General features: G+C 41.5%; 1 protein-coding gene across 4 annotated transcripts in view; it reads left to right on the plus strand.

Moving 5' to 3' along the window:
- Positions 1-27,008, plus strand: part of MYO16 (myosin XVI) — a 526,459-nt gene that overhangs the window by 238,797 nt on the left and 260,654 nt on the right. For 3 of the 4 annotated variants that reach the window (XM_069602005.1, XM_069602006.1, XM_069602008.1), the window contains 3 exons: positions 15,119-15,269; positions 22,175-22,285; positions 26,230-26,295. In XM_069602005.1, the coding sequence (XP_069458106.1) occupies positions 15,119-15,269; positions 22,175-22,285; positions 26,230-26,295 (328 nt within the window). The remainder of the gene's footprint in view (positions 1-15,118; positions 15,270-22,174; positions 22,286-26,229; positions 26,296-27,008) is intronic. The other variant, XM_069602007.1, reaches the window with a different exon arrangement.

A 27,008-nucleotide genomic window follows, 5' to 3' on the forward strand; every position in this document is an offset into this window, starting at 1 on the left:
GTGAGCGGGTTCCCTTTTCTCCACACCCTCTCCAGCATTTATTGTTTGTAGATTTTTTTGATAGCAGCCTTTCTGGCTGGTGTGAAATGGTACCTTACTGTGATTTTGATTTGCATTTCTCTGATAATGAGTGATGTTGAGCATCTTTTCGTATGTTTGTTAGCCATCTGTATGTCTTCTTTGGAGAAATGTCTGTTTAGTTCTTTGGCCTATTTTTTGATTGGGTCATTTATTTTTCTGGTATTGAGCTGCATGAGTTGCTTGTATATTTTTGAGATTAATTCTTTGTCAGTTGTTTCATTTACCATTATTTTCTCTCATTCTGAAGGTTGTCTTTTCACCTTGCTTATAGTTTCCTTCGTTATGCAAAAGCTTTTAAGTTTAATTAGGTCCCATTTGTTTATTTTTGCTTTTATTTCCATTACTCTGGGTGGGGGGGGTGGGTCATAGAGGATCCTGCTGTGATTTCTGAGCAAGCGAGTGAGTGTTCTGCCTACGTTTTCCTCAGAATTTTATAGTTTCTAGTCTTATATTTATATCTTTAATCCATTTTGAGTTTATTTTTATAAATGGTGTTAGAAAGGATTCTAATTTAATTCTTCTACAGGTGGTTCACCAGTTTTCCCAGCATCACTTGTTAGATTGTCTTTTCTCGGTTGTATATTTTTGCCTCTCAAAGATAAGGTGTCCATAGGTGCGTGGATTCATCTCTGGGCTTTCTGTTTTGTTCCATTGAACTATATTGCTGTCTTTGTGCCAGTACCATACTGTCTTGATGACTGTGGCTTTGCAGTATAGTCTAGAGTCAGGAAGGTTGACTCCTCCAGTTCCATTCTTCTTTCTCAAGATTGCTTTGGCTATTTGAGGTTTTTTGTGTTTCCTTACAAACTGTGGAATTATTTGTTCTAATTCTGTGAAAAATACCTTTGGTAGCTTGATAGGGATTGCATTGAATCTATAGATTACTTTGGATAGGATATTCATTTTCACTATACTGATTCTTCTGATTCATGAACACAGTATACTTATCTGTCTGTTTGTGTCATCTTTGATTTCTTTTGGCTTTCCTGGTGGCTCAGAGGATAAAGTGTCTGCCTGCAGTGCAGGAGACCTGGGTTCGATCCCTGGGTTGGGAAGATACCCTGGAGAAGGAAATGGCAACCCACTCCAGTATTGTTGCCTGGAGAATCCCATGGACAGAGGAGCTTGGTGGGCTACAGTCCATGGGGTCACAAAGAGTCAGACACGACTGAATGACTTCACTCGCTCACTTGATTTCTTTCATCAGTGTTTTATAGCTTTCTATATATAGGTCTTTTGTTTGTTTAGGTAAATTTATTCCTACGTATTTTATTCTTTTTGTTTCTTTAATTTCTCTTTCTGTTTTCTGATTGTTAGTGTACAGGAATGCAAGGGATTTCTGTGTATTAATTTTGTATCCTGCAACTTTATTCATTGATTGGCTCTAGTAATTTTCTGGTGGTGTCTTTAGGGTTTTCTATGTAGAGGATTGGAGAAGGCAATGGCAACCCACTCCAGTACTCTTGCCTGAAGAATCCCAGGGATAGAGGAGCCTAGTGGGCTGCCGTCTATTGGGGTCTCACAGAGTCGGACACGACTGAAGCAACTTAGCAACAGCAGCATGTAGAGGATCATGTCATCTGCAAGCAATGTGAGTTTTACTTCTTTTCCAGTCTGAATTCCTTTCATTTCTTTTTTTTTCTCTGACTGCTGTAGCTAAAATTTCCAAAACTATGTTGAATAGTAGTGGTGAGAGTGGGCACCCTTGTCTTGTTCCTGACTCTAGAGGAAATGTTTTCAATTTTTCGCCACTGAGGATCATGTATGCTGTGGATTTATTGTAGATGGCTTTTATTATGTTGATGTATGTTCCTTCTTTGCCTGCTTTCTGGAGAGTTTTTATCGTAAATGGGTGTTTAATTTTGCAAAGGCTTTCTCTGCATCTATTGAGATAATTATATCTCAAATGGAAATTTCTCAACTTATTAATGTGGTGTATCACATTGATTGATTTGCAAATATTGAAGAATCCTTGCTTCCCTGGGATAAAGCCCACTTGGTTATGATGTATGATTTTTTAGTATGTTGTTGGATGCTGTTTGCTAGAATTTTGTTGAGGCTGCCATCACCCTAATACCAGACCAGACAAAGAAAGCAAACTACCTTTTGCTTCAGGGGAAAGGTAAAATGAACAAGTCAACTTTGCAATACAAAAGGAAATAGGATCTTTGCATCTATGTTCATCAATGATACTGGCCTGTAGTTTTCTTTGTCTGGTTTTGGTATTAGGGTGATGGCAGCCTCAACAAAATTATAGCTCACAGTCCATGCCATCTTCTGTGAAATCGCTTTCCGAACAGAGATGCCCGTGCGATTAGAACAAAACGGGGCCACTGTTTTCCATCTGTCCACCGTCTTATCCACCCAACCCTTTGACTCAGTTCAGTCTGAGCATCTAAAATCCAATGATGTGATTTAAGTATAAAGATGGGGGCTTTCAGCCAGCCTAACCTCTGTTCCTGGTTGGTAAACATACCAATATACTAGGAGGATAATGCGCCCTTGCTCCGTGGAAAGAGGGCACAGGACTTGAGTTCAGGGCCCTCCAAGACCTTATTGTGTGTGTCTGTTTGTCCTGAACTGTATACTTCGTGATGAAGCTGTAATATTGAGTTGGCCAAAAAGTTGGTTTGGGATCTTATGGAAAAACCCAAATGAACTTTGTAGCCATGCAGTGCTAAGTATAAAGCTTTCTTGAGTCATTCCAGGGAATCGTCTAACCTGAGAAAGATTGAGGGAACACCTGAATTTGTAGCTAGTTGACTCCAAAGTGCAGGTGGCCTGGGAATGCCCGGATTTGTGGCTGACGTCCAAAGTGGGACTGACTTGCTGAGGATGGTGCCCTTACCTTGGGGGTTCATGCTGACTCTAGGTGGTCCATCCGTGTCAGAAACACACTGCAGTACAACACAGGATGATGTGGTGGCCCGTGTCTTGTGGGCTTGTTCTCGATGACTAAGCGACTGTGTAACTCTTGAGATATTCAAAACTCCCTTTGTAATGCACAGACCTTCTGGATTCAACTTACTTTAATTTAAGAGACTTTTTAAAAGTTTCTTTGCTGATAACTGTTGCTGCTAAGTCGCTTCAATCATGTCTGACTCTGTGCGACCCCATAGACGGCAGCCCACCGGGCTCTGCCATCCCTGGGATTCTCCAGGCAAGAACACGGGAGTGGGGTGCCATTTCCAACTCCTCTAAGATGAATGAGACAACTCACAGATGAATGTCTTAAAAACAGTATTATTTCAAATCCAAACACAAGTGACACATTGAAACTTTTATTTTTGTTTTAGAGACAAGTGATATTTTACCAAAGGTTTTTTAAGTGTAGGTTTTTCTTACAAAACCTAAAGTCAATTTTTTGTTGTTGTTTTCTTGTGGGGGAGAGGAGGGCATCAACAATAGCAGTTAGTTGTAAAACTTTCCAAGAAATGTTTCATTCCACATTAATCTTTGGTTCATTATTCTATTTCATTGATGCAGAAGAACTCCAATTCCCTATAATACATAATTTATGTAGCTATGTTCCTAAGATTAAAATTGGGAACCATCTACTTGGTCCATTACTTTAACCATCAGGATAACTGAATCACGCATGCCATTTCTCCACATTTGTTTCTATTGGGTTTTCTTCCCTTACGGGCCAAACGTATCTCAATAGAGTCCATTTTATTTATTCTCTTTGGTTTTCTAAAACCGCCTGAGTTATAATGGGCGGTAATTGCGGCCTTCGTTTGTTTTATGATGTTCCTGTTTCATTTTCAGAAATAGAATCCCAGTTCCTACAGGCACATTTGCTCTGCATGAGATGCTTTTTATGTTTATAAAAATAAGTAAGTCTTGAGTGAATCCACTCGAGTTCAGAAATTGGCTATGTGCTGGTGTAGTCCCATCTAATTTCTTCCACAGTCGACTTAAATTCACCTCTCCTGCATTAATCGAAAGTACCCTTGGATGGTAGCTCTTTCATTTTCTTTATGTTTATGGAGGCTGCCTTACCAAAAGCCTTCATTTAGAAAGTAAACTATTTAATCCTCTTTCTTCTTTCTCACTGATTAATGTCTAGCCATAATTTTTTTTTTTAATCAGAATACTTTTTCACTGAAGCAAAAATGGAGCGTGTAGAATAATGTGTAGAAGTCTGACAGCAATCTCTCGTTAGCATCAAAGAAAAGCGCACCAGCAAAGTCGGTAAATACTTAATTCAAGAGGATGGCAGATCCGCTGGACGAGGAAATGGCAAACCCATTCCGTTGTTCTTTCCCGGGAAATCCCATGGATAGAGGAGCCTGGCGAGCTGCGGTCTAGGGGGTCACAAGGAGTGGCACACGACTGAGTGGCTGAGCACACACATGCTCGTGGCAGTAGGGAAGAGAGATTGAGAGTAAAGCCAGAAAGCTTGTTAGTGCTGGGCTTAGAGGAAGAGTGCTGGAAGTTAACCAGAGCTGGTCGCAGTGATGAGGCATGAGTTTGCTCGCTGGTGTTTATGGAAGGCAGGCTCCTGCCCTCTGGCAGTGACAGGGAGACCGGGGGCCATCTGTCACGACGATTGCATCTCAGAAGGGTGGCTGTCAGTCCCTGCAGGCAGACCCCCTGGGCTGTGAGCCTGGGCATGTGTGGGTGCTAAGTCGCTTCAATCGTGTCTGACCCTTTGTGACTCTATGGACCATAGACTGCCAGGCGCCTCTGTCCGTGGGATTCTCCAGGCAAGAATACTGGAGTGGGCTGCCATGCCCTCCTCCAGGGGATCTTTACTGGGGAAGCCATTCTTCCCAGGGACTGAGCCGTGTCTTTAGCATCCCCTGCATTGGCCACCTGGGAAGCCCTTGTAAGCCTAGGAGGGGTTTACATCTCAAAGGCAGGCAGAGAAAAAAAAATCATAATCTTAAGATCTTTAAAGTAAGTTCTCTAAGAAGTGAAGGGTCAGGAGTCCAGAGCAGGGAGAAGCTCCGTTGGAATGAGAGGAATGTTACTGCCTTCTTCAGCATGAGTCCATCTTTTTGATGCAAACTGCTATTCACTGGGGATTTCTTCATATGTTTCTTGTTTATGAAGTTGAATTATTCTTTCTATATAATTGCAACTTATTTTTTAAATTGATCTTATATCAAATATTTTGCCATAATTTATAAAGGTTTCATGAGCATTAAAATACCAATGATTATTTTAAGAGTCTGTCTTTTTCTAAAAGAATAGAATTTTAATATGTGTTTATATTCTACAAATGGGTAATCAGTGAAAAGCTAAATATATAGACATTAACATAAGGATGCTATTGTTAACCACAGTCATTATGGATAAAATGTGTTCTATTTAAAAAATAGAATAGAAACCTAAAGAAAAATTGTTCCATAGATGTCAAAACATTAACAGATGCCATGAACCTAAGTACATGTTTTTGACTTTCTTACAGAAAATATCTGCCTGACTAATTAATATGCTGTCTATCAACCCAACCAAATCATTCCAAGGCATTATTCTTACATGAATGAGGGTGTTTGTAACTAGCTGCTTATAATTATTGTTGGTAGTAAGTCATAGGGTTTATAACCTGTGATCTTATTGAGAGTATAAATGATATTTTTAAATGCAGGTGAGTGTGTTAACATCATTGAATATTTGGACTTGAAATACATTTAGATATTCCAGTTCCTACATTTGGCAAAGGTGGAACTGAGGCCCAGGGATGCTAAAGATCTTAGAAGGTCAGGTAGAAACCAAGCTGAGGTCAGGACTGACGTAGAATGAGGTCACTATACTATTCCTGGACCAGACTTCTTTCCAAGTGTACCTTTCAGAGAGCCTTCTATTAACACTGCGATTAGATTTGGGATGTGAAAGAAGGATTTCAGCTGTTTTAGTGAACTCACCAGTTCTTCCTTTTGCGTGTGTGCATGCTCAGTAGCTTCAGTCATGCCTAACTTTTTGTGACACTGTGGACTATAGCCTGTCAGGCTTCTCTGTCCATGAGATTCTCTAGGCAACAATACTGGAATGAATTGCCATGCCCTCCTCTGGGGGCTCTTTCCAACTCAGGAATCAAACCCATGTATTCTCTCCTGCGTCTCCTGCATTGCAGGCAGATTCTTTACCACTGAGCCATGGCAGAAGCCCCATCTTCCGTTTCAGCCACTTCAGTCGCTCACTCGTGTCTGACTGTCTGCGACCCCATGGACTGCTGCAAACCAAGCCTTGCTGTCCACCACCAACTCCCAGAGTTCACTAAGATTCAGGTCCAGTGAGTCTGTGATGCCATCCAACCATCTTACCCTCTGTTGCCCCCTTCTCCTCCTGCCTTGAACCCCTCCCAGCATCAGGGTCTTTTCAAATGAGTCAACTCTTCCCATCAGGTGGCCAAAAGATTGGAGTTTCAGCTTCAGCATCAGTCCTTCCAATGAATATTCAGGACTGATTTCCTTTAGGATGGACTGGTTGGATCTCCTTGCAGTCCAAGGGACTGTTAAGAGTTTTCTCCAATACCACAGTTCAAAAGCATCAGTTCTTCAGCGCTCAGCTTTCTTTATAGTCCAACTCTCACATCCATACATGAATACTGGAAAAACAATAGCTTTGACTAGACGGACCTTTGCTGGCAAACTAATGTCTCTGTTTTTTAATATGATGTCTGCTTTGGTCATAACTTTTCTTTGAAGGAACAAGCATCTTTTCATTTCATGGCTGCAGTCACCGTCTGCAGTGATTTTGGAGCCCCCGAAAATAAAATCTCTCAATGTTTCCATTGTTTCCCCATCTATTTGCCATGAAGTGATGGGACCAGATGACATGATCTTAGTTTTCTGAATGTTGAGCTTTAAGCTAACTTTTGCACTCTCCTCTTTCACTTTCATCAAGAGGCTCTTTAGTTCTTCTTCACTTTCTGCCATAAGGGTGGTGTCATCTGCACATCTGAGGCTATTGATACTTCTCCCAGCAATCTTGATTCCAGCTTGTGCTTCCTCCAGCCCAGCATTTCTCATGATGTACTCTGCATAGAAGTTAAATAAGCAGGGTGACAATTTACAGCCTTGACGTACTCCTTCTTCTATTTGGAACAGTCTGTTGTTCCATGTACATTTATAACTGTTGCTTCCTGACCTGCATACAGACTTCTCAAGAGGCAGATCAGGTGGTCTGGTATTCCCTCCTCTTTCAGAATTTTCCACAGTTTGTTGTGATCCACACAGTCAAAGGCTTTAGCATAGTCAATAAAGCAGAAGTAGATGTTTTTCTGGAACTCTCTTGATTTTTCCATGATCCAGCAGATGTTGGCAATTTGATCTCTGGTTCCTCTGCCTTTTCTAAAACCAGCTTGAACATCTGGAAGTTCATGGTTCACATACTGTTGAAGCCTGGCTTGGAGAATTTTGAGCATTACTTTGCTAGCGTGTGAGATCAGTGCAATTGTGTGGTAGTTTGAGCATTCTTTGGCATTGCCTTTCTTTGAGATTGGAATGAAAACTGACCTTTTCCAGTCCTGTGGCCACTGCTGAGTTTTCCAAATTTGCTGGCATATTGAGTGCAGCACTTTCACAGCATCATCTTTTAGAATTTGAAAGAGCTCAACTTGAATTCCATCCTCTCCACTAGCTTTGTTTGTAGTGATGCTTCCCAAGGCCCACTTGACTTCACATTCCAGGCTGTCTGGCTCTAGGTGTGTGATCACACCATTGTGATTATCTGGGTCATGAAGATCTTTTTTGTATAGTTCTTCTGTTTATTCTTGCCACCTCTTCTTAATATCTTCTGCTTCTGCTTAATATCTTCTTCTTAATATCTGCTTCTGTTAGGTCCATACCATTTCTGTCCTTCTTCCTTTTAGAAATCCTTTAGAGTTGGTTTTACATTTTTATAAACTATCATTCTAGTTTCTACCTTGACTAATCTAACTATTGCTTTATTAATTGCTTCGTAGTCAAAAGGTTCAGTAAAACTCTCTTTAGTTTTTATTGTGTGTGTTTTTTAAAATTTCTTGGCAATGCAGAAAAGGGAGACAGCAAGTATAAAGGAAGATAAGGAAGGAAGTATTTTGGTAGATAAATGGATGAAAGCATTTGTCTTACATTAGGACAAACACCTGCACATGAATGTGTATAGAAGCTCCATTCATAATTGACAAAACCGGACAATCCCAAAGCTTTGGTGAGGGTCAGGCAAAGCGCAGTGCGTCCTACAGGAGGTCACTGCTCAGGGATAAAACGGGAAAAACTTGGTACGTGCAGCGCCTTGAGTGAATCTCAAAAACATGTTAAGTAAACAAAGCAAGGCACAAAATGCTGCATGCTCTGGAATTCCTCCCATATGTCATTTTAGAAAAAGCGAAACAATTACCCATGGTTACAAGGATCAAACCAGTCAATCCTAAAGGAAATCTACCCTGAATATTCACTGGAAGGACTGATGCTGAAGCTCCAATACTTTGGCCACCTGATGCGAAGAGCATCATTGCAAAAGTCCCTGATGCTGGGAAAGATTGAGGGCAAGAGGGAAAGGGAGCGGCAGAGGATTAGATGGTTAGATAGCATCGCTAATTCAATGGACATGAATTTGAGCAAACCCGAGAGATAGTGGAGGTCAGAAGAGCCTGTCATGCTGCAGTTCATGGGATTGCAAAGAGTCGGACTCAGCTTTGCAACTGAAAAACACCACCACCACAAGGGACGGGTTTGTGGAGATTAATGACTTTAAAGCCTTGTGCAAAGAGCCATTTGGGAGTGACGAAAATTCCAAGTGTTGCTGGTTACATAGGTTATATGAGTGTGTGTGCGTGTCTATATATCTAACCAACTATATATAAATATATATATATATGTAGACAAGACTCATTGAATGCTTATCTACAGAGTGAATTTTACTATTTGTAAATTCACCTTAAAACTAAAACTTTCTAAAACCAACAAATTGCATTATGCTTTAATTAGAATCACAACTACTACTGTAAAATTCATTAAATAATTATGATTATATATGTTGCGTTTGATTAAATATGTATGTATTTCTGCTTTATAGTCACAATTAGGGACGTACATTTTTAAATTTTACTATACTAAAATGTTACAAATTAAGCATTCAGATTGTGTTTATATTTTATGAACTTAGCTCTCTTAGTTTGGCCCCAGGTAAATAGCAGGGAGGGATCACAGCTTCAACCATCAACAGAAAATTGGATTAAAGATTTACTGAGCATGGCCCAGCCTGTCTGAATAAGACCCAGTTTCCCTGGTGGCTCAGAGGTTAAAGCATCTGCCTGGAATGTGAGAGACCCAGGTTTGATCCCTGGGTGGGGAAGATCCCCTGGAGAAGGAAATGGCAACCCACTCCAGTATTCTTGCCTGGAGAATCCCATGGAGGGAGGAGCCTCATAGGCTACAGTCCATGGGGTTGCAAAGAGTCGGACAAGACTGAGCAACTTCACTTTCACTTTCTTTCACTTTCCCCCTCAGTCAGGCTGTCCCATGAGGAAGCTTCCATAAGCTTCTGATCTTTCTCCATCAGAGGGCAGACAGTCTGAAAACCACAATCACAGAAAACTAATGAATCTAATCACACTTGGACCACAGCCTTGTCTAACTCAATGAAACTAAGCCATGCCCACGGGGCAACCCAAGACAGGCAGGTCATGGTGGTCCACTGGAGAAGGGAATGGCAAACCACTTCAGTATTCTTGCCTTGAGAACCCCATGAACAGTATGAAAAGGCAAAAAGGACACTGAAAAATGAACTCCCCAGGTCAGTAGGTGCCCAATATGCTACTGTAGATCAGTGGAGAAACAACTCCAGAAAGAATGAAGAAACGGAGCCAAAGTGAAAACAACACCTTGTTCTGGATGTGACTGGTGATAGAAGCAAGGTCCAGTGTTGTAAAGAGCAATATTGCATAGGAACCTGGAATGTTAGGTCCATGAATCAAGGCAAATTGGAAGTGGTCAAACAGGAGATGACAAGAGTGAGCATCAACATTCTAGGAATCAGTGAACTAAGATGGAATGGAATGTGTGAATTTAACTCAGATGACCATTATATCTACTACTGTGGGCAGGAATCCCTTAGAGGAAACGGAGTAGCCATGATGGTCAACGAAAGAGTCTGAAATGCAGTACTTGGGTGTTATCTCAAAAACAACAGAATGATCTCTGTTCGTTTCCAAGGAAACCATTCAATGTCATGGTAATCCAAGTCTATGTTCCAACCAGTAATGCTGAAGAAGCTGAAATTGAATGGTTCTATGAACTACAAGACCTTCTAAAACTAACACCCAAAAAAGATGTCCTTTTCATTATAGAGAACTGGAATGGAAAAGCAGAAAGTCAAAAAACACCTGGGGTAACAGGCAAATTTGGCCTTGGAGTATAGAATAAAGCAGTGCAAAGGCTAATAGAGTTTTGCCAAAAGAACGCACTGGTCATAGCAAACACCCTCTTCCAACAACACAAGAGAAGACTCTACACATGGATGTCACCAGATGGCCAACACAGAAATCAGATTGATTATATTCTTTGCAGCCAGAGATGGAGAAGCTCTATACAGTCAGCAAAAACAAGACCGGGAGCTGATTGTGGCTCAGATCATGACTCCTTATTGCCAAATTCTGACTTAAATTGAAGAAAGTAGGGAAAACCACTAGACTATTCAGGTATGACCTAAATCAAATCCCTTATGATTATACAGTGGAAATGAGAAATAGATTTAAGGGACTAAATCTGATAGAGTGCCTGAAGAACTATAGACGGAGGTTTGTGATACTGTACAAGAGACAGGGAGCAAGGCCATTCCCAAGAACAAGAAATGCAAAAAGGCAAAATAGCTGTCTGAGGAGGCCTTACAAATAGCTGTAAAAAGAAGTGAAGCAAAAAGCAAAGGAGAAAAGGAAAGATAGAGGGCCTAGAGGAGCCATCTTACCCACGTTGAAGGTCAAGAAGGGCGGCAGTGAGGAGATACCCCTCATCCAAGGTAAGGAGCAGCAGCTGTGCTTTGCTGGAGCAGCCATGAAGAGATACTCCACCCCCAAGGTAAGAGAAACCCGAGTAAGATGGTAGGTGTTGCAAGAGGGCATCAGAGGGCAGACACACTGAAACCATACTCACAGAAAACTAGTCAATCTAATCACACTAGGACCACAGCCTTGTCTAACCCAATGAAACTAAGCCATGCCCGTGGGGCAACCCAAGACGGGCGGGTCATGGTGGAGAGGTCTGACAGAATGTGGTCCACTGGACAAGGGAATGGCAAACCACTTCAGTATTCTTGCCTTGAGAACCCCATGAACAGTATGAAAAGGCAAAATGATAGGATACTGAAAGAGGAACTCCCCAGGTCAGTAGGTGCCCAATATGCTACTGGAGATCAGTGGAGAAATAACTCCAGAAAGAATGAAGGGATGGAGCCAACGCAAAAACAATACCCAGCTGTGGATGTGACTAGTGATAGAAGCAAGATCTGATGCTGTAAAGAGCAGTATTGCATAGGAACCTGGAATGTCAGGTCCATAAATCAAGGCAAACTGGAAGTGGTCAAACAAGAGATGGCAAGAGTGAATGTCAACATTCTAGGAATCAGTGAACTAAAATGGACTGGAATGTGTGAATTTAACTCAGATGACCATTATATCTACTACAGTGGGCAGGAATCCCTCAGAAGAAATGGGGTAGCCATCATGGTTAACAAAAGAGTCCGAAATGCAGTACTTGGATGCAATCTCAAAAACGACAGAATGATCTCTGTTCGTCTCCAAGGCAAACTATTCAATATCACGGTAATCCAAGTCTATGCCCCAACGGGTAACGCTGAAGAACCTGAAGCTGAACAGTTCTATGAAGACTTACAAGACCTTTTAGAACTAACACCCAAAAAAGATGTCCTTTTCATTATAGGGGACTGGAATGCAAAAGTAGGAAGTCAAGAAACACCGGGCATAACAGGCAAATTTGGCCTTGGAATGTGGAATGAAGCAGGGCAAAGACTAATAGAGTTTTGCCAAGGAAATGCACCGGTCATAGCAAACACCCTCTTCCAACAACACAAGAGAAGACTCTACACATGGACATCACCAGATGGTCAACACCGAATCAGAATGATTATATTCTCTGCAGCGAAAGGTGTAGAAGCTCTATACAGTCAACAAAAACGAGACCAGGAGCTGACTGTGTCTCAGATCATGAACTCCTTATTGCCAAATTCAGACTTAAATTAAAGAAAGCAGGGGAAACCGCTAGACCATTCAGGTATGACCTAAGTCAAATCCCTTATGATTATACAGTGGAAGTGAGAAATAGATTTAAGGGCCTAGATCTGATAGATAAGAGTGCCTGATGAACTATGGAATGAGGTTTGTGACATTGTACAGGAGACAGGGATCAAGACCATCCCCATGGAAAAGAAATGCAAAAAAGCGAAATGGCTGTCTGAGAAGGCCTTACAAATAGCTGTGAAAAGAAGAGAGGGGAAAAACAAAGGAGAAAAGGAAAGATATAAGCATCTGAATGCAGAGTTCCAAAGAGTAGCAAGAAGAGATAAGAAAGCCTTCTTCAGCAATCAATGCAAAGAAATAGAGGAAAACAACAGAATGGGAAAGACTAGATATCTCTTCAAGAAAATTAGAGATACCAAGGGAACATTTCATGCAAAGATGGGCTCGATAAAGGACAGAAATGGTATGGACCTAACAGAAACAGAAGATATTAAGAAGAAATGGCAAGAATACACAGAAGAACTGCACAAAAAAGATCTTCATGATCCAGATAATCATGGTGATATGATCACTCATCTAGAGCCAGACATCCTGGAATGCGAAGTCAAGTGAGCCTTAGAAAGCATCACTACGAACAAAGCTAGTGGAGGTGATGGAATTCCAGTGGAGTTATTTCAAATCCTGAAAGATGATGCTGTGAAAGTGCTGCACTCAATATGCCAGCAAATTTGGAAAACTCAGCAGTGGCCACAGGACTGGAAAAGGTCAGTTTTTATTCCAATCCCAAAGAAAGGCAATGCCAAAGAATGCTCAAACTACTGCACAATTGCACTCATCTCACATGCTAGTAAAGTAATGCTCAAAATTCTCCAAGCCAGGCTTCAGCAATACGTGAACTGTAAACTTCCTGATATTCAAGCTGGTTTTAGAAAAGGCAGAGGAACCAGAGATCAAATTGCCAACATCTGCTGGATCATGGAAAAAGCAAGAGAGTTCCAGAAAAACATCTACTTCTGCTTTATTGACAATGCAAATATTTTGACTGTGTGGATCACATTCTGAAAGAGATGGGAATACCAGACTACCTAACCTGCCTCCTGAAAAATCTGTATGCAGGTCAGGAAGCAACAGTTAGAACTGGACATAGAACAACAGACTGGTTCCAAATAGGAAAAGGAGTACGTCAAGGCTGTGTATTGTCACCCTGCTTATTTAACTTCTATGCAGAGTACATCATGAGAAACGCTGTACTGGATGAAGCACAAGCTGGAATCAAGATTGCCGGGAGAAATATCAATAACCTCAGATATGCAGATGACACCACGCTTATGGCAGAAAGTGAAGAGGAATTAAAAAGCCTCTTGATGAAAGTGAAAGAGGAGAGTGAAAAAGTTGGCTTAAAGCTTAATATTCAGAAAACAAAGATCATGGCATCTGGTCCCATCACTTCATGGGAAATAGATGGGGAAACAAAATCACTACAGATGGTGATTGCAGCCATGAAACTGAAAGACACTTACTCCTTGGAAGGAAATTATGACCAACGTATACAGCTTATTAAAAAGCAGAGATATTAGTTTGCCAACAAATGTCCCTCTAGTCAAAGCTATGGTTTTTTCAGTAGTCATGTATGGATGTGAGAGTTGGAGCATAAAGCTGAGCACCGAAGAATTGATGCTTTTGAACTGTAGTGTTGAAGAAGACTCTTGAGAGTCCCTTGGACTGCAAGGAGATCCAACCAGTCCATCCTAAGGGTGATTAGTCCTGAATATGCATTGGAAGGACTGATGCTGAAAATGAAACTCTAATCCTTTGGCCACCTAATTCGAAGATCTGACTCATTGGAAAAGACTCTGATGCTGGCAAGGATTGAAGGCGGGAGGAGATGGAGATGACAGAGGATGAGATGGTTGGATGGCATCAAGGACTCAATGGACATGAGTCTGAGTAAGCTTCAGGAGTTGGTGATGGACAGGGAGGCCTGGCGTGCTGCAGTCCATGGGCTCACAAAGAGTTGGGCATGACTGAACGACTCAACTGAACTGAACCGAACTGAGCTGTTTAGGCACGAAGTCAATGGAAGAACAACAACAAAAATGATGTAGGTTTTACTTATTTATTTTTTCCCTGTATTGAATGGTAAAGAAGTAATAGAACTTGCTTATAACAATGCAGCCCTTTATTTTGTCATTCAGGTTTATCATTTCATCAAAACTATTTTAACTGTTTCCCATGATTCTTTAGAGCTTTCCTGATGACTCAGATGGTAAAGAATCCGCCTGCAATGTGAAAAACCTGGGTTCAATCCCTGGGTTGAGAAGATCCCCTGGAGGAGGGAACCGCTACCCACTCCAGTATTCTGGCCTGAAGAATTCCATAGACTGTGTAGTTCACGGGTCAGAAAGAGTCAAATACGACTGAGCAACTTTCTCGTGATTCTATAATATACTTTTAATCCTATGTGAATAAACATGTAATCAACTGTAGAATGTTGCTTTCACTTGTTTATAGTTCATTTTCACATTTACGTATTTTGCTTAGTTCAGTCACGAGTTTCAGCCTTAGCTTTTAAATTGCCCATTGGTCATCTGTTAAGGCGTATAGACTGTGCATTCATAACCATTTTCTTCTCCAGTTGAAATAAGTGTATGTTTCTCTTGGAAGTAAAGTTGAATGAAATCTGGAGCTGACAGCAAAGCTTCACGTTTCTCCCTGATTTTACCTGCAGCGTCAAGAGTGTTTCTTAGGTGAACCAGACAACTTTCCGTTACTGAGCTGTTTGGTCGTGGCAGTTTTTGATTGGGGTGGCAACTTTAGGAGACTAATTATAGCATGGATTCTTTCCTACAGCAGTCCCCTGGTATTGCCAATCGCCAAGCAAGACAGCCTGTTGGAAAAAGACATTATGTTCAGAGATGCAACGAAAGGTCTGTGCAAGCGACAGTCTCAGGACAGCGCAGCGGAGAACGCCCCCATGCACGGCCCCAGCAAGCCTGAGCAGGTAATCACATCTTCCCTGCGTGTCTGCCTCGGCTGCAGCTATGACTTTATGCCTTAGAGCCAACTTTTCAGAAGCAAACTCCCACTAATTTCCATTCAAAGAAAAATTAATAAGCGCATATGTTAATATTTTGTGACATGCCCATATTGTTATGGTATTATACTGACCATTAACAAAAATTGCTCTTGTCATTCACAAGGATTTGAATTTTATAACCTTGACTTAACCAGGAATGGAAGTTCAGCTAATACACTAAATTTCTGAATATTTTCAGTTTCAGCATTAGTCATCATTTTGATTATTATGTAGACTGTGTTTTTTGTTTCTTACAAATATCAAATATTTTACATAACAAGGGAAAAAAAATCAGTCACTGGGTTACGTGTTAAATGCAACTGTGTTGGTGTAGTGTGTGTGTGTGTGTGTGTGTGTGTGTGTGTGTCTCACTGTCAAAAAGACGGGAGATTACTTTGAGGAACTTAATAGAAATTAATGTATTTGTTCATCAATTCCACAGAAATAAATGACTTTTTTACATTTCATGTTTCATAAATGACAGAGTAGTTTTATAAATGTCAAAGTAATCTCTGAAAGTGTTTTGTTTTTCTGCTGTATCTAATTTCGAATGTTTTAAAGACAGTTTGTTGAGGTTTTCTCAAGAACCTCTACTTTTAGTTTCATTCATTTTTGTTATTTTAAAATAACAAATTCAAGTTTTGTAATTTTGAAATATCTTTAAATTTTAGTAGGTGTATTCATCAGCTTAGGCTTCCAGAATAAAATACAACACACCGAGTGGCTTAAACACCAGAAGGCCTTTTTCTTGCGGTTCTGGAGACTGGAAGTTCAGCGTCAGGGCACTGGCTGATTCGTTTTTGGTGAAGATCTTTCTGACTTGCAGACAACTGCTTTCTCCCTGTGTCCTCACATGCTAGAGAGAGAGAATAAACAGCCTTTTTGGTGTCTCTTTTAAGGACGCCAATCCTATAGGTTCAGGTCCCCACCCTTTTGACCTCACTTAACCTTTATAACTTCCTAAAGACCCTACTGGGCTTTCCTGGTGGCTCGGTGGTAAAGAATTTGCCTGCAGTGTGGGAGACATGGTTTCAATCCCTGGATTGGGAAGATCCCCTGCAAAAGGAAATGGCAGCCCACTCCAGTATTCTTGCCTGGGAAATCCCACGGACAGAGGAGTCCCATGGCCTGTAGGAGTCCTCCATCCAGGGGGTCGCAAGGAATTGGAGATGACTTAGGGCCTTTTCTTGTTAATCACTCTCTCCAAACAGTGTCATATGCTGGCTACAGCCTCAACAGGTGAATTTGGAGGAGAGGAACCATTCAGTCCATAGTGACAGGCAAATTGAGTGTTAGGCGAAGCATAAGCCAAAGCTTTTTCTTAACAGTTTTAAAGATCCTATGAGCATTCTATAACCTTAAATACATATTCTTAAGTGACAGAGACTGGTCTGAAAAGGCTGTATACTGTATGATTATACTATTCGACATTCAAGAAAAGATCAAACTACTGAGACACTGAGAACATTAGAGGTCGCCAGGGATCAAGGCAGGGGGAATACATGGGAGGAGAAGGGAGTCTTAGGGCAGTGGGGCTTCTCTGTATGACCCTGTAAGGATAGATACCTGACGTTACACGTATGTCCGAATCCAGAGGGCATGTAACACCAAGAGTGCCCTTGATGGAAGGATGTAAGAGTGGCCCGGCTGTAAGGATCCGGCCTCACATCCTGATCCTTGACGTGAACCATGGGCCTTGGGTGAAGATGACCTTTCAGTGTAGGTTTGCGATGGTAACAGAAGAGCCACACTGGCGAGGGATATTGATAATAGGGAAGGCTATCCAGGAGGGAGCTGGGGTATATGAGAGATTTCTGTCCCTTCCTGTCAGTTTTGCTGTGAACCTAAAGCAGCTCTAAAAAATAAACTCTGAAAATAGTGAAAGGACATTAGCAGCATAATGTCAAGTGTGATCCTTGCCGAATACCTTTTCGATTTTTCCCTGTAAGCTCTTTATAATTGTGTCACAGGCATTGAAAGCAACTGTCATCGTGTTGTGTTGATCTGGTATTAAAAGAGGAGAAATTAGTGCTCAGGTTTCAGGTACTTATGTTATCTGTGGAATCAGTTCAGTCAGTTCAGTCACACAGTCACGTCTGACTCTTTGTGACCCCATGGACTGCAGCACACCAGGCTTCCCTGTCCATCACCAACTCCCGGAGTTTACCCAAATGCATGTCCATTGAGTCGGTGATGCCATCCAACCATCTCATCCTCTGTCGTCCCTTTCTCCTCCCACCTTCAATCTTTTCCAGCATCAGGGTCTTTTCAAATGAGTCGATTCATCACATCAGGTGGCCAAAGTATTGTAGTTTCAGCTTCAGCATCAGTCCTTCCAATGAACATTCAGGACTCATTTCCTCTAGGATGGACTGGGTGGATATTCACTCGTATCTCCCGCTATGAGCATCACGCCGTCATCGTCATCATTCATTCTTGATCTCGAGGTGCTTGGTTTCTCGGCAGAACTATCCATCAACTGGATTCTTCACCCACACTTCCCAAGAGGGCTTTAGAAAAGCCTTCTCAGAGCAATAAAGTTCTGATTCACGTTTTAAAGAGAAACATACGTGTCATTCACATTGAACAAAATCCACAGCATCTCTCCTTCCAGATTTTTAGAAACTGAAGGCAATGGCACCCCACTCCAGTACTCTTGCCTGGAAAATCCCATGGACAGAGGAGCGTCATAGGCTGCAGTCCATGGGGTCGAGTCAGACACGACTGAGCAACTTCACTTTCACTTTTCACTTTCATGCATTGGAGAAGGAAATGGCAACCCACTCCGGTGTTCTTGCCTGGAGAATCCCAGGGACGGTGGAGCCTGGTGGGCTACCGTCTATGGGGTCACACAGAGTCGGACACGACTGAAGGGACTTAGCAGCAGTAGCAGCAGGTCTTATCAAAGGATAACGACATAAATGGGACTGTCCAGGTGGCTCAGTGATAGAGAAGCTGCCTGCCAAGCAGGAGACCTGGGTTCGATCCCTGGTTCAGGAAGATCCCCTGGAGGAGGAGATGGCAATGCCCTCCAGTATTCTTGCCTGAGAAATCCCGTGGACAGAGGAGCCTGGAGGGCTACAGTCTGTGGGATCACAAAGAGAAGGACACAAATTAGTGGAGAGAACAGCAAACTACGTGAGTGAATATTCAAGGCTTGATTTGAATGTTTTTGCCTTGATTCTGATAGTGACCAAAATTCATATTAGCTTGATCGTATCTCTGAGAATGTAGAGTAGTTTTTTTTTAAGATGCTTAAAAATGTGTGAAATTTTCCTTCTCTTCCACTTTGTGCTGCTCTTGACTCCCATCCCTCCTCTCTCTGCCTGCACAGCTCCGTTCTCTTTTAAGTTTCCTACCTGCTTGGCTTCTCCCTCTTTTCCTCTCTCTCCTTTCCTTTCATAGTATATTTATTTAAATTTTGTCTCCAAGCTTAAAATTCAGGTCATTGTATTCTGTTTGGTGAGGGTGTGTTTTCCTGGGAGTGAAGAGAGAGGAGAATGCGGTCATGCAGACTTGCTGTGGTTTGGGTCTGCTTTTGGAGCTCTGTGCTCTGGGAGCCCCTTAACCTCAGTAAGCCCTATCTGTGAAATGGGTACATAGTACTCACTTTACTTGCTTGTTTTGAAGATGACAAAGGCTAAGCTTGCAATATGAGAGCACAGTCACCAAGCATGAATAAAAGCTCTGTAAGATGCAGTTACTGTTCTTATGATTGTTACTTGTGTAGACTGACTGTAAGGTTTTGCCCCAGTAGCTTAGCCTTCTGTCCATTCATTTGTCTGCTCTTACTTCATGTAATTTCTCTTTTTTTTTTGCAGTGTAAGGATAGATTACTTTTAAAAAATAATAATATAAAATCATACTTTAAGAGCTTACAAAAACACTTTCACATATATTATCTTAATTCTCAAAATTCATTTTCACTTCTCAGCTGACACTCAGGTTTCGAATCGAGTATTTCAGCTGACCAGACAAACTCAAGACGCCTAGAATCACAGGTGTTTCTTCTACGCTGTCCAGTGCTTTTGGGGAAAACGCTGCAAGCTCCAGGCTTATCTGTCACAGCCCTGCTGACCTGGATCAGTTCTGTGCTTGGGAGACACAGTGTGTGTCCCACGGGTCCCTGTGCAGAGAGGGATTTTGAAGGCTGGCAGTGGTTCTCTTTCTGTACCAGCACCCAGGTACAGAAAGTGTAAATCTTCAGCAAGCAAAGGACCTGATAAACTACACGCTCTACGAAACGGAATAAAAAGCAACTGTGAAGGGTTAGTCACTCAGGTGTGTCCTACTCTTTGTGACCCCACAGACTGTAGCCCACCAGGCTCCTCTGTCCATGGAGTTCTCCAGGCAAGGATACTGGAATGGGTTCCATCCCTTCTCCAGAGGATCTTCCTGACCCAGGGATGGAAACCAGTCCTGCATTGCAGGCAGATTCTTTACCGACTGAGCCACCAGGGAAGCTCTACAAAGCACAAAACGGCAAACAGCTGAAGTTAAGAGTCTTTGCAGCTGAGCTCTCAGGGAAGCCCCCAGAAGCAGATAACAACAGTTACAGCGCTGTACAGGCAGGCTGAGGGCTTCAGCTTTGGGGAGCGTGGTGTTTGGTCAGATCGTTACCCCTTTCCCTGGGAGGACCGTCCCAGGCAGCTCTTCTGTTTTTTTTGTTTTTTGTTTTTTGTTTTTTTGTTTTAAATTTCCTCTTTCCTCTTCATTCATGCACCCTTGGTCCTTTCCTCCTAAACAACCTTTCCCCAGGGTCTTCTTGTACTTACTCTGTTTGTCAGAACTCCTCTTTGCCCGCTGAATTTCTGGTTCCTTGACATACCCTACTTATGTCCCATAGAGAGAAAACACCATCAAACAAGAGAGAGCAGGGCAGTAAATCTGACAGCACTCACAGTTGCACCGACAAGTGGAAACGGGGAGGGGTGAATTCAGAGTGTTTCCAAGATGTCGGTTCCTTTGGATCGTTAAACATTTATCAAAATGCTTCTCTAATTTCTCCCTGACTTCCTGTCCTGAATTATGTATGTCTTGTGCTTGAGATCTCTACTTTTGGAAATATACATGTGTATAAAACGTGCATGCTCAGTCATGTCTCACTCTTTGCGACCCCCATGGTCTGTAGCCCGCCAGGCTCCCCCGTCTATGGTATTTCCCGAGCAGAATGACTGGAGTGGGTAGCCATTTCCTTCTCTGGGGGTGCATAAAGAGGAGAAAATATATGTGTGTACACATATGTATCCTGGAGGAGGGCATGGCAACCTGCTCCAGTATTATTGCCTGGAGAATCCCCGTGGACAGAGGAGCCTGGCGGACTGCAGTCCACGGAGCTCAAAAAGAGTCAGACACAAGGGAGCGCAGCAGTGCGTATGGAAACGTGCATATCTTCACGAGAACCATAGTGATCAATCCTAGTGAGGATGTTAATTTTTTTTTTTTACATATTTATGCCGTCTCTGTTTTGACTGTAGTTGTAATTGTTTGGGAGACATTGGTAGTGTACACTGCTGAGCCTTCAACTCTGAACATAAAAATATCCACAGACATACTTCTGTTTTTCTTTCTACTGGTTGTCAGCTGTCATAATGCTTTAGGAATCTTTATGAAGTATGTGTCCCTTGGGGAGCCTTGCTTAAGACTGATTATCAGAGCTTCATTCCCGGTCAGTCTGGAATGTGACATGATAAATACAAGGAATTCTTCCCTTGATCTACCCGAAGACTGTATTTTCATGTTTCATCACGACAAGCCGGCTGGGAAGGCTTCACATTTTTACCGTCAACCTAGTGCATTCTCTCACCATGGAACAGCTGTGACTGTAGATGAGGAGCCTCAAGAATTCCAGGGAGATGCTGCAGTGGTTCTTTCAGGCTCGGTGGGACAAATGTGAAACCTGTCAGTGCTGTTCATGCTTTTTTTTTTTCCTAAATGTGCATTCAAGTTTGCATTCAGCTGCTTTGACCGGTGACTATAAGAGAATTTTATTATCTCAGTGTAAATCATTACTTCTAAAGGAAAAAAAAAATCCTGCTCTTGGTTTTTCCCCTGCGTGGTTGCTTTGGAAGTCCAACATGTATGATAACTTGCTAGAGGTGTTTGTCTATGTCTATAAAACTGAACATTGTCCATTCCTGACTTGTAAATGATAGATTTTCATCTAATTAAATAATTCAAATTCATCTCTCTTTTTATTTGAAGTGTTTTCCAGTTTTTCAACTGTCACTCAACATTAAATTGAGTAGGAAAACAGTTCTTTCTTTCTTTCTTTCTTTCTAGCAGAATTACCTTAACCTCACCACTGCCTTAAGAGTAATGTAGGACAGAATAAAAATTACAAGCCAAAATGCTAGAGTCTGTTGTGGAATTCCAGCACCCTCTTCCATGTGTGCAGAAGCTAACATCTGTGTACACTGCTTTCTTCCCATTTCAGTTTCCTAAAAAGAGTTTTCCTTTACTTTTGGAAGCACTGCAAACGTGAGCGTTTTAACAGCTGGCCTTACAGAGGGCTCAGCGCCGTTCAGAGCTGTGTAAATTACACAGACTTCAGGGTGTGATGGATGCTGGGGTCATATGAGGCGTGTGTGTGTTGGTGTGTGTGTGCGCGTCCGTGTGCTGGTGGGCACAGAAACAGATTCTCACCTGAATACATTGCTACAGTTGGTGAGATTTTTGCTCCTGTTAAGTGAACCATATCGCCTTTTAATAATAGTTTCAGAGTCACGTGGTCTGTAAACTTTTGACATGTAAGTGAAGCTGGAACATCCAGCTGTGAGGACAGTTGATTGGGAAGCAGCTAGAATTGATCTTACCTGGTTTTTCCTCAGGTCAAGCTGATGCCTCCCGCTCCCAATGATGACCTGGCGACGCTCAGCGAGCTCACGGACAGCAGCCTGCTATATGAAATTCAGAAGCGCTTTGGGAACAATCAGATTTACGTAAGTGCCCTTGAAATTGCCCTTTGCATGGCTTTGTCTTGCTGTATATATTCACCCTTCTGTGCTGCTAATATTACAAGGAGAGGGCTCTTTGTTACTTAGGGTCGTGCCAATAGCTTAAGGTGGATTTCTCAGAGTTCAGGTCAATTCTTCTGATTCGGGTATGAGGCAGTTTCAGCAGCGACTCACACTTCAGAGTGGCTAATGTTGTCTACCTGAGGGTAGACAACTTCCTGTTGTCGGGTTTGCTGGAGGAGAAGATCCTGCTTAGAACCTGCAGGATCTGCAGGTCAGTTATAAAAATGCTGCTTGTTTCATCTGCTTTAACTCGGCCACTCAGATCTGGAAAAGGAAGCCAGAGCGTAAAAGCTAAGTGAGCCTGGAGGGCTTGCCTCTGTTTGCATGAAAAAAGATATTGTTTTTCCAAATTATCAAGAAATGTCTTTGTCTGTTGAGTAAGTAATTTATACACACATCTCTGATAATAAGATACAGATATCTGACTTAGATGACAAGCAGCACAGAGGATTGATTTGCTTGGTCCTACTCTGGTTTATATGTGTTATTTCTTCCAGTACGTGGATCGGTTTTGGCAGTATGTAATCTCAGACTCTCTTTCTCTCTCTCATTGATTTCATTAAATTCAACTCAGAGCAATTCAATCAGAAGGTCTACAGAGAAATCTGATTATGCACGTGTCTGCTAACCCTTTTGGATTACACCCTTTTTTTTTCTTTCCTCCTCCACTGAGCAATTGATTAAGTAATTTTCATGTAAATGTGAAATCTGAGATTTCTTTACAAGCAATAAATTGTCAGGTGCTGATTAACCTATGAACATTCAGGGCAGCATCTTAACACTTGGATAAATTGCCTGCCACTGTAAATACACTTAAAATTAAATACTTCTATCAGAACTAATGGAATTGAGTCATCAGCGTGAAGTGGGGGCCTGATTACTTTGGTCTCTGCTAGTGCCTGCCACTTGTGGGTTTTATGCCGTTGTCTCTCTTTCCATAACATCTTGCTGATTCTTCTTCCTGTTAACTTCTTAGTCACATTATCAGTAGACCACTGCTTGAATAATTTTAAAGGTTTTATTTCATATTGTGGTAGAGCCGATAAGCAAGGTTGTGATGGTTTCAGGTGCACAGTGAAGGGGCTCAGCCATCCATGTACATGTATCCATTCTCCTCCAAAGCCCCCTTCCATCCAGGCTGCCACATGACATTGAGCAGAGTTCCGTGTGCTCTAGGGCAGGTGCTTGTTGGTTATCCATTTTAAATCTAGCAGTGTGTACAAACTCCCTCCTTCCTTCATCCTTCCCCCTGCTGGTAACCATAAGTTTGTTCTCTAAATCTGTGTTGAATGGTTTTGATTTCCTTTCTTTTGTTCATGCCTTTCAAGTGGCTTTCTCTCCCAAATATCATTTAGTCCAGCTTCCCTGGTGGCTCAGCTGGTAAAGAATCCACCTGCAGTGAGGGAGACCTGGGTTCGATCCCTGGGTGGGGAAGGTCCCCAGAGTCGGGCGCGCCTGAGTGACCTTCATGTCCACTGCCTGCCAATGCTCATCGTCCTGGCCCCAGCAGCCTCCTGCCTTTCTAGGGGAAACTTCACCGCTTTTCAGTCTGATCTCACAAGGAACCAGGGCCATTTTTGTGAAGAAGAAATGCAATCTCAAAACTCCCAGTCCTAGAACTTTTCGGTAGCTTGTCATTTTTCGTGGAAGGATGGCCACATGCCCTTATTCTCTGTCTGGCCCCTAAACACGATCAGTGGTGATTCCCAGTCACTGGCCTCCTTCCTGCATCTGGGACTCCCCTTAGACTTTTCCCCTGGAGTTCTCTTTCTTCCTCCATGGACTGCAAAGCTTTATAAACTCCCTCTTGGTACTTTCTCAGCCTCTAAGTAAACCTTCCCAGAGCTTCCGGCTTAAGTTACCGTGGACCATCTTTCTTTGACTTTTCTGCACCCACCACTAGGTAGGAGCCAAATAATGGCTTTCCTGTTTCTCTTTTAAACCCTGATAGATCCTTACCTTTTCTGCCTTGTTTGATAATACATGTGTGCATGCTAAGTCATTTCAGCTGTTTCCAACTCTTTGCAATATGGACCATGGCCCACCAGGCTCCCCTGTCCATGGGATTCTCCAGGCAAGAATACTGGAGTGGGTTGCTGTGCCCTCCTCCAGGGAATCTTCCTGACCCGGGCACTGAACTGGTGTCCTGCACTGGCAGGCAGGTTCTTTACCATTAGCGCCACTTGAAAAGCCCCATTTGATGATATAAGGGCTGTTAATTTAAAAATTTAGCTGGAAGTCAGCATATTAGACATTTCTGTGCTGTTTCTGATCCTTGCAGAAAGCTGTTTTATTATTAAAATTAGCGTTTTATCATTAAGCAAGTTATTACTCCGTGTGTAATTACTTTTTATAGATTAAGAAAGTTCCGTTATATTAGTTTTTAAACTTATTCTTATGTTTAATCAAGAGTGGGAATTGACTATTATTAAATGCTTTTTGCATTTATTGAGATAGTCATATAAATTTTATTCTTGACTTCTTAGTAATACAAATTACAAGAGCTGATTTTCTGATATGCAGCCAACCTTGAATTACTAGAATAAAGCTTCTTTGGTTGAAATTTATTATTTGTTGAATGTATTATTGGGTTGTTTGTCTGTATTTTTCTCATTATTTTAGCATGTGTTTTAATGAAGGAAAACAGCCTATAATTTTCTTTCAATATATTTGTTTTTAATACTAAGTTTATGCAGACCTCTTAAAATGAAGTGATTCATGTTCCTTCTTCTGCTACTTTCTGGAATAATTTGTATGAAATTTGTTTATTTTTACATCAGTGTTGGCAAGAATTCACTGGTGAATTCTTAGTTTTCTTTGCGGGAAGGTTTTAGACATAGATTCAATTTGTTACCGAAAATAAATATAGTTAGATTTCTGACATCTTATTGCATTTGTTTTGGTAAGATTGTGGATTATTGTCCACGTCATCTAAATATCCAAAGGTTTCTAAAAGCCTCTCCATCTGTTCCCATGTCAGTGGGATCTGTAGTGATGTCTTGTTTGGGATGTTGGTGGTCTGTTTCCTCTTCTTTGCTCAGTCGGTCTTGTTAGGACACCAGCTTTTTATTCGACTTTTCCAATGATTGCCTTTTGGCTCTAGTTTTTTTACTCCATGGTTTTGTTTGCTAATTCCATTCATTTCTGCTCATATGTTGGTTACTTATTTCTGATAAGTTCATGTAATTTGATGAGTTCCTAGAAACAGATACTTAGATCATTACCTGCCTGTATTCTTTTTTAACATACATTTCGGGCAATAATTTTCATATCGAGTATACCTTTGGTAGCATCTCACGTGCTATGATATATCATAACTAAAATGTTTTCTCATTCACATTATGATTTCTCTTTTTGACTCATGGGTTATTTGCAAATGTACAATCACCACACATTTGGTGGTTTTCTAGCTATCCATGGTACTTTCCATGGTAATTGTTTATCCATGGTTAATTTACATCATAGTCTGTGATCAGAGAATGCACTTTATGTGATTCAAACCCTTTAAGTGTGCTGGAACTGGTTGGTATTCAATTTAAATGAACATACATTGTGTGGTTCTTGGTAATAATGTTCTATGTAAGTTAATTATTCCACTTTTCAAAATTTCATCTGCGTGTTCACCTAATTACTTAAGACAGTCATTTCACTTGTTGTGTGTTCAATGGGACCAGCTTATTGGTTTAATTTTATGTGAATTTGACTTTCTATTTATTTACAAACTTTTAAAATAATTCGTAAAATGTTAAAGTGTGATTTTTATTTATTCTCTAGTTTGCTCAGTGATCTTAAAATTATATAATATTTAACTTTAAAAGTGCTATTTATATGGTCCGATAACCATTTATATCCTTTGCATTTAATAGACTTTTATTGGGGACATCCTCCTGCTGGTTAATCCATTCAAGGAGATTCCAATTTATTCCACCGTGGTGAGTATAAAATTTAAAATGTCCTTTAATAATGTAGAGTAACCACTCACTAGACATACCTATTGTATCGAATGATTAAGAAGAAAAAGCAAAACAGGGAGTAAAATCAATCTTCTCAGAAAATTCTGCCCTGAGTGGTTACATAATAGTGACTTTATTTTTCTCTGAGAAAATATTGAAAAGGAATGTTATTTTATCAAAAGAGTGCCTTGCACTTATCATGTGGTTCTTATGCCTGTGGTCCCTAGACAGACTTCTAAAATCAAATATTATATTAACTCTGTGTTCCCATGCATTTTTGACTAGTTCAAGGTCAGTTGGTTTAGAATTCTTCTCTGAACACTTTCAGAAGAGCCCTGTGATGTTGAGGCAATTGGATCAGACAGGATGGTACTGCCTTTACTCATTTTCTGAGCCTTTCCAGCTTTAATCATGAGAGTCAAATTAAAAGAGAAACTGCTTTTGAAAAAGTATTCCAGGCCACTGGAAGCACAGTGTGATTTTTGCTGAGTGTTTTGGGGTCAAAAATGCCATCTGGGAACTCTCTGTTTCTTGTGCAGCCACAGGCTGCTTCCAGCGTGAAGCGGAATCCTTGGTGGGGGAGCAGGAGATGAAAGGAGAAAGCCTGTGTTCTTGAAGCAAGGATGCCCTTTAGATGCCGGAGGTGGGGCGGAGGCAGGGAGGGAAAGAGAGAGGGAGAGAGACATTCCTGT

Source organism: Ovis canadensis, chromosome 10 (assembly GCF_042477335.2).
Source record: "Ovis canadensis isolate MfBH-ARS-UI-01 breed Bighorn chromosome 10, ARS-UI_OviCan_v2, whole genome shotgun sequence".
NCBI classification, from domain to species: Eukaryota; Metazoa; Chordata; class Mammalia; order Artiodactyla; family Bovidae; genus Ovis; species Ovis canadensis.